General features: G+C 38.6%; 1 protein-coding gene across 1 annotated transcript; it reads left to right on the top strand.

Moving 5' to 3' along the window:
• Positions 1–7,150: 7,150 nt before the first annotated feature.
• LOC139782127 (uncharacterized) lies at positions 7,151–8,589 on the top strand. The gene is made up of 2 exons (XM_071721077.1): positions 7,151–7,852; positions 8,572–8,589. Exons 1-2 carry the CDS (start codon positions 7,151–7,153, stop codon positions 8,587–8,589), a joined length of 720 nt encoding a protein of 239 aa, XP_071577178.1.
• The last annotated feature ends 572 nt before the right edge of the window (positions 8,590–9,161 follow it).

Raw genomic sequence — 9,161 nt, 5'->3', positions numbered from 1 at the left:
TTAGAAAAATAGCCAATCTGCTGTTAGGTCAGCAAATGTATAATATATTCATGTGCTCTCTCTCTCTCTCTCTCTCTCTCTCTCTACAAGTGTATATACACATCATTTTTTAAACGATATGCTATTTTTTTACAAAAAGTAATGGTAACGCGTAAAAAGGAAACAATAACGTGATATTTATATAAAAGTACTTTTAATTTTAATAAAGTAAAGTATTTTTATGAAGTAACGTTTTTGCTTATAATAAAAATTATAATGTATTAAAATTATAATGTATATCGTTTAAAAAATGATGTGTATATACACTTGTAGAGAGAGAGAGAGCACATGAATATATTATACATTTGCTGACCTAACAGCAGATTGGCTATTTTTCTAATAGAATCGATGTTAATTATAATTTAAATTAAATTACATCATTGAATTTTAGCACCGTATTTATATTACCGTATTTATTATGAATCCTACATTAGTCATGTCGTAGATGTCGTCGTTTTCAAGAAATTTTAAGGGCGACTAATTTCTTAAATAAAACTTGATTTTTTTCCTTAAGATAAAAGTTGTAGAGCTCGTCGAGACTTTTTCAAAACACTATAATAAAGCTCTCGTTCGTTAAGGATTTCCTGAGATATTGTAAATTTTGTTATAATATTTTTAATATAAAATATAAAATATTTTGTAAAGTATTAATTCACTTTTCGATGACTTTATCTTGATACTTTTATACGTAGATAATGAAAGAAATCGATTGTTGTAAAAAAAGAACAAAAAAATAATTTTAAAAAATTTGATTATATTTTGTAAACGCATTCAATTTTGCAAAATTGCAAATGTAAAAATTAATTTTATTATTATACGCTTCCTTTCATTATTTTATATACAAAAGTGTCAAGGTAAAGTAGTCGAAAGGTGAATTACTTTAGAGACTAACGATCGAGATATTTCATATTTCATATTATAAAAATATCATGAAAAAATTTAAAATATCTCAAGAAATCTTTAACGAAAGAGAGATTTATTAGTGTTTCGAAAACGTCTCGACGAGATCTACAACTTTTCTCTCAAGGGCAAAATCAAGTTATTTAAGAAATTAGTCGCCTTTAAAATTTATTAAAAACGACATCTACGACATAACTCACGTAAGAATCATGTGTCCTCTTTTCAAACCAAACAACTTTTGTCTAAAGCAATTTTTTTCTACAATCAAAAATGAAAAAGTTTTGGAAGTAATTTGATCAGTCAAATATCGATATCTCATGTAGTTTTAGGAAAAAATGTTTTAGACAAAAGTTGTATGACTTGGAGGAGGACAAATAATGGTAAAATCAATTTTTTAAAATTAATTTTTTAGGTCACATAAAATCATCGTGATATAAAATTCTATTTTTTAAAATAGAATTGTATGATTTTTTTACACTGTAATAAAGCTCTCTTTTGTTAAGAATTTTCTGATATTTCAAGTTATATCATGATATTTTTAACATAAAATATGAAATATCTCGTAAAGTATTCACTTTTCGATGACTTTACCTTCATATTTTTATACACAGAATGGTGAAAGAAATCGAATAATAATATTAATTTTTATATTTGCAATTTTCAAATTAAATGCGTCTACAAAATGCAATCAAAGTTTTTAAAATAATTTTTTCTGTTTTTTTTTTTACAACAATCGATTCCTTTTGTGCGCGAGCGGAGGAAGGATCGGAGTAGAGGCGCTTGAGAAGGGCTAAATTAATCTCTAGTTCATGTCACAGTCTATACACACAGTCTATTTACACAGTCTAATTACAGTTATTTACAGCGTTCGAACGCGCGGAGAATCGTCACACGAAGCGCGAGCCTGAATCCGAAAGTAACGTCAGAAACGCTTGAATACCGACCGGAGTTGTCGAACTCGAAGACGGACTCGTAATCCTTTCGCAATTCTCACGATCTCTTAGTGCGACTAGGAACGAATGCCGAACAGCGCGCGGAGGACCGGAGCCTTACCGGCTCGCTCTCCGAACCCCCGTTCGCGCTCCGATATTGCTCTGGGCCAATCGGCCATCGACACCCCAAGACGTCGTCATTTGACGCTTCCAAAACGTTCAGTCGACCTCGGGACCGATAACCGATCAGCTGTTTTTCGTATCGTCTCTCTCCTTGTCCCGGGTGTTTACCTCTCGCTCAGCGGTTCCTGAGACAAAGGGAGAGCATCGATACACGCGGAAAACGCGTGACTCTTATATGGGCCTCTCGAAACGTCTCGGAAACACAGCGACTATTTTCCGAAACGCGAATATATTTAGCGGGCGATTCACGAATTCTTAGAGATAATCCGAGTGCGTCTCGAGAGAGATTATGCTCTAATTCCGAAGCAGTTCGATCTCGAACACCTTTCATTATTCTATGTATAAAAGTATCGAGGTAAAGTCAATCGAAAAGTCAATACGTTACAAAATATTTCATATTTTATATTTAAAAAATATCATTGACAAAATTTGAAATATCTCAGAAAATTCTTTGTTTCTTTTATGAGCCTTTTTTCATGTGATCCAATTATTCTGTTTCTACCTGTTTAATGTAACGGTAACGATAAGTTATTTCTTTCAATGAGTAATGAGTAACGGTAACAAGTTACTTCTTTCAATAAGAATAACGAGTTATATACAGTAACGATGAGTTACTTTTTCAATGAGTAACGAGTAACGGTAACGAGTTACTTTTCTCAATGAGAATAACTAGTTATATACGATAACGATGAGTTACTTCTTTCAATGAGTAACGAATTACGGTAACGAGTTACTTTTCAAACGTAACTTTCTCTGATATTATATTATTAATTAATACACCCTAAGATTATATTATTAATTAATAAATTATTTATTTGAAATATATTATTATAAAATATTCTTAAAATATATATTGGGACAACTTTGCCGAGTGTTTCCGCACAAGACTCTCGTATAGTAATGTAGCGTAACGTAACGTAGGACAACGCACAAAAAACGTATAACGCCTTAACCGATACGTTTCTCGTGCGCTGACCCACGTTACGTTACGCTGCATTACTATACGAGAGTCTTGTGAGGATACTCTTACAGTCATGATGAACGAATATCTAGAGACGGAGCACGTGCTCTGCATATGCTCCGATACGCGTGCAATTTCAAGTGAGAAGGCATTCCTGTCTCCGTGTGTACTTCCCTCTAAAAAGATAAATATTATGAAATTTTATGCACAGGTTCAATAAAGTTTAAATTTTTGTAATTCTTTAGGGTCTTAAAGGCCCTAACCTCAAAATTCAACCTTTATTTTACAGAAAAAATATCTAACTCTGAATATTTAATTTGTAAAATCTTAAGATTGACTTTGGACGTTAGAGTCTGTATTTAACACCTTTGGAGGCGAATGAACGTAGTGCCATGGCGGGTGCCCCTCTCGATCTGTTATATATAAATCCGTTATATATAAATGTTACCTCCAAATGATTTTATTTGTTTAAAAGTACTATCGATCCTTGGCTGGATTACAGATTGTCTATCCGGATAAGAAAATCTGCTTTCTGATTCTGACAAGCTAGGTGCTGGTGAAGAACAAGAAGTAGGAGTTGCCAAATTAGATTCAGATAGGTCTATAATAGGCATGGCTGTAGAGGTAGATGGCATTGATAATTGATTCTAAAAATAAACAACAAGAGTAAACAAATGATGCGATAAAATGATCAAGGGATGAATGTAAATATTGTAAGATATTGATTTACCGAATTATTTGCTTGTTCCAAGTTAGGAGCCTTTTCATTACTGTTCTCACTTTCTCCTAAAGTTAGTCTCACTTTTTTATTTCTTGCATGATTTCGTTTTAAGTGATTTTTTCAATTAGTTGTACCACCATCTTTTCTACCAGACTTCACTTCTCTGTTACAAATTTTGCATGTAGCATTACCACTATCAGTGTCAGTGGACTTTATAAAAAATTTCCAAACAAAAGATTGCTTTACTTTAGGCACTGTAAAAACATATTTTTATATTCTTGTAATGAAATTCAAACAATGAAAAATATATATATTCTATTTCTTGAAAAATAATGCTAATTAAAAGAAAAGGATAAAGGAAAGAAAAAATAATTTAAAAAGATTAGAAGTAGGGTAGGTATGAGGATTCTAACCAGGGAGCTCCGAGGGGGGGTGATGGGCGGGGGGGTACGGCGTTTTCGGGCGCCGCGGGGGAGGGGGAGGGGGGTACCGCGTTTTCGGGCGCCGCGAGGTGAGGGGGAGGGGGAGGGGGGTACCGCGGTTGCGTTTTCGGGCGCCGCGGGGTGAGGGGAACCGCGTTCGCGTTTTCGGCGCGCCGCGGGAGAGGGGTCAGCGTACAACGGCCGCGTCGGTCCGCGTGACGTTACACGGCGCGCTCCCGCTCGCGTTATCTCCCCCCCGTTCGCGTTCTCTCGCGCTCCCGTATCCCGTTCTCTCTCTCCCCCGTTCGCGCAGTCCCTCTCGCTTCCGGCCCCCGTTCGCGTTATCTCTCTCTCCCCCGTTCGCGCGGTCTCTCGCGCTCCCGTCACCCGTTATTTCTCCCCCGTTCGCGCACGTTTTCTCGCTCCCACCCATTATAGTTAGATCATTTTTTATATTATTTTAAGTGATTTATTTATTGGAAATAAGAGGAAGAATATTTAATAATTAATATGAGACAGATGAGAAAACGTTTAATGATCGCGCGACGAGTGCGGCACGCGCATTCTTATCGAGAGTTACCGCTCTGTAATTCTAAACCGCTTACGGTGGACAAGGAAACGGTAGACAGAAGGAAAGATAATTTTAGATACAGTGATATGTATTTTAATATACATTTATTTCTCATGTAATGCATCGTGTATAATATTATCTGCAGCATACGCCAACAGTTCACAATCTATTAGCGAATTTTTATCATAAAATTCATGCAAGATTCTAACTGCATTACATTTATCGGTGATACAATTTTGGCGTAAAATGGTTACAAATTGTTTAAATTTTTCACTTACGCCATGAACATTTTGGCATAGTTGAAAATACACATTCTCGACGCAATGTTCTAGTTCGAACAAGAAGAGTATGGTTGACGGTTTCATGTACAAGCTGGTGTCGCACGATGTCAATTTTACAATATCTGCGTCACGTATTTTAACGAGTTCCAGATCTTGAAACGCTAGCGATGATGGCGCCGGTGACTGCACGAGTCGCTGAATATCTGCACGTCTTTCGATGAACGTCACCCACGTTGCATGAGGCAGAATTATCCGATTGCCTCGGTTATCGCCAATAAGTATATCCACAGAGGACATAGGTCCCGCGTTGATTCCAACATCCAAAAATTTATACGCTGTCGATGTCAAGGCAAATCTTCTTCCCAAAATACGAGGCATGTAGCGAGGCTCAGAATTATGAGAAGATGTACTGTAGAAGAAAAGAATTAAATATGGAAAAGTATATGAAAAAAATGTAATTGAAAACTTACTGTTTCTCGCACGTTTCATCCTGAATCGGAACGTAGTAGTTCATTATGCCCTCATACATTTTCGGAATGGTATCTGTTGAATCCACAGAGCGACTGATACATTAACATTGGCAGAGCTCTTTTTATTTTGCACTCCCCTCTACACTGTAAACAGTGGACGTTTCCAATAGGCAGATGTGACACGATTGATCTTAAGATAATCCCATGTGTTGATCCTTCATTATAATCACTATGAAAACTGCCACAAATCATACACCAACATGTTTTAAGGTATGAGCCCAGCGACTCGCAATTATCTGCCGTTTTAATGATATGCAATACAGAATGCTTGGGACACCATGTCTTATTGCCAGTAAGCACGTTTCGAAATCCAACTTCTCTGCCACAAAGCAAACGCACCATCGACGAGCAATAGCGTCCGTCCGTTCCCATACTCTCTTTTTACAGATATATCAACTCTCAACTGCACGAGTAACTCTCGACTGCGCGTGAGGTATAATCCTCGCAGATATTTTTTTCTGCGATCTTAAAAATACAAGTTTGCATTTCAGCCAAGCGTCGCTGCTGCAGGGTGACCACCACCACACTCCACATATATGTTAAATGTGATATCTTTGTCAAGAACATTCGTGATGAGATCACCTCATCGGGCAATAGCATCAAATATGATTTTTTACAAGAACATGTCGCGACGTGTCTCGCGATGATTTCATCGCACACGTGCAAAACTGCAAATTTTGCAATTTCGCATAAGTCAATGGCGCGTTATTGTTTTCAAGAACATGTCGCGACGTGTCTCGCGATGATTTCATCGCACACGTGCAAAACTGCAAATTTTGCAAATAGCGCCGATATATGGCTGCTGCAGTTATACAGATCAATTCATCATAAGTCAATGACATGATACCTTTTTCAAGAACATGTCACGACGTGTCTCGCGATGATTTCATCGCACACGTGCAAAACTGCAAATTTTGCAAATAGCGCTGATATATGGCTGCTGCAGTTATACAGATCAATTCATCATAGGTCAATGGCGCGATATCGTTTTCAAGATCATGCGTGTCTCGCGGTGACTTCATCACACGCGTGCAAAACTGCAAATCTTACATTTTTGGAAGGCGCAAATGTACGGATGCTGAGATCACGGTGAAATTAGACATGATAAAAAAGCAAACGATGCATCATTAGTAGGATATAAAATGACGAATTTGAGGGTACGCTTAGTAGTTGAGAATTGGAAGTCGTGAGTACAACAAATTGTGTTAGAAAGAGTATCGTGTAATAACATGGAGTAAGAGTTGTTGGACCAATCCACCCTATTAAATTCGCGGGAAGAATTTACCGCGTGGGAGCAACGATGTGACGAGTTTATCGAATCGTTGGAAGAACAAAGCCGAATTAAACGACCACGATTATCGATCGGTCTTAAACAGTCATTGATCGCTTGTATTGCAAGACTCGAAGGTCTGAAAGACTCGGTACGTCAACGTTTCGTGCATGTGAGTGCCGGATACGGTGCGAGTGAGACAGGACTCAGATGGCGCGAAATAGATAAGGCTTTTGAAAGTCGTATACTGACTCGTGCGGTAATAAATTCCAAACACATCGGCCCTCGTCAATTTCTCAAAGATGCGAGAGACATCGTGCTCGATCGTGTGCGGAACGTCATGCAACGACATGACAATGTAAAGATAAACACAATGTTTAATGGTAAATTTGTTGCGGGTGACAAACGCGCAAATAAAAGTATCGCAACGAGAAACTGTGAACTCTTTCGTATGTCCGATCTGCGCGAGTGGTACAAGCGACACGTTATCGAGCCTATCCTAGCATCGCTGGAGGAATTCCAGGAACGTGATAGCGGATGGGCGTTGTCGCGTATACTCAATTTGACTGTTAACGTAAACAAGTACAATCCATTGCACGCGGGGTGTTTTGTGGAAATACCGCGAGAAATTAAAATGAAGAGAGCGGTGATAAACGTGCGATCAATGGACAATGCATGTTTCGCATGGTCAGTGGTGGCTGCTCTGCATCCAGCCCAAAGACATGTAGATCTGGAATCGTCATACCCTCATTACACGTCGGTGCTAAATCTTATAGACATTGAGTTTCCAATGACGTTGGATCAAATTAAAAATTTTGAAAATTACAACGATATATCAATCAACGTGTACAGCATCGAGAAAAAAAACAAGGAACTTGCTATCCTGCCAATACGGGTTACTGATCGAAAGATGGACAGACATGTAAATCTACTGTACGTGCATAACGATAACGTGGGACATTTTGCATGGATCAAGAACTTATCCCGCCTCGTGAGCTCGCAAGTGAACAAGAATAGGAACAAAAAAATACTTTTGCGATCGGTGAGTATACATCCTAATAAAAATAAACATAATTTTTACGTAAAAGATATATATATATATATATATAAAATTTCATTATTTACAGATGTTTACACTATTTCTATACGAGCGAGAAATTGGAAGCCCACACCGTCGACTGTCGGGGGATGAACGACTGCGCGATCAAGTTACCGAATGATAACGACAAGTGGTTGGCCTTTAAGAATCACAGCAGGAAGGAACGAGTTCCGTTTATCGTATACGCCGACCTGGAATGTACCCTGGAGAAGATGGAAGCGAATCCGAAAACGTCCAGGTACACATATCAACATCATCGCGTATTTAGCATAGGGTACTACGTGCGTTGCTCGTACGACTCGTACGACTCGTTATCATTGTATCGGTTTCGTCGCGATAAGGATTGCGTCGCGTGGTTCGCTGAGGAGCTAAGACGTTTAGCTCACGACGTAAAGACTATCTTGTCTACTAATGTACCCATGGCGGATTTTACGCGAGACGAGTAGGAAAAGTTTAACAGCGCAACGCACTGTCACGTGTGCGAAAACCGTTCGAGCCAGACGACGTGCGAGTACGCGATTATTGTCATCTGACCGGTCGATACAGAGGTCCCGCGCATTCTAATTGTAACTTACATTACAAAGATTTGCAATGCATCCCCATAGTTTTCCACAATTTATCGGGCTACGACGCTCATTTTATTATAACGGAAATAACAACAGCGTACGAAGGACATGTAGAACTGCTTCCAATCACAAAAGAAAAATACATTTTGTTTACGAAAAACGTTAAAAGCACCGAAGATAAAGATAAGAAAACTTGCGTCAAATTGCGATTTATCGATTCATACAAATTTCTCACCGCTAGTCTCGACAAATTGGCATCTTATCTCAGCAAGGATAAACTGCGAATATTACAACGCGAATTTTGTAAATTATCCGCAGAAAATTTTTATTTGCTGACACGAAAAGGCGTATTTCCGTACGAGTACATTGACTGTGTCGAAAAGTTGGAGGACTTGTATTTACCACCGCGCGACTCGTTTTACAGTTCATTGACAGGTGACACCGTATCCGAGAGCGATTACGCGCACGCCGTCAACGTCTGGCAGCGGTTCTCCATTCGAACGCTCGGTGACTACAGCGATTTATATCTCAAAACCGTTGTCTTGCTGTTGGCCGATATCTTTGAAAATTTTCGCGATAGCTGCGTCGCGAGTTATGGGCTCGATCCGGCGTATTATTACACTCTACCGGGTTTTACGTGGGACGCTATGTTGAAGCATACGCGTATCAATTTCGAATTGCTCACC

This window comes from Temnothorax nylanderi, unplaced genomic scaffold (genome assembly GCF_030848795.1).
Source record: "Temnothorax nylanderi isolate EJ_2023f unplaced genomic scaffold, tnyl_v1.0 TNYL_tig0389_pilon, whole genome shotgun sequence".
Lineage (NCBI taxonomy): Eukaryota > Metazoa > Arthropoda > Insecta > Hymenoptera > Formicidae > Temnothorax > Temnothorax nylanderi.
Note: the sequence above shows the minus strand (reverse complement) of the source record. Positions and strands in the feature narration are given on the sequence as shown.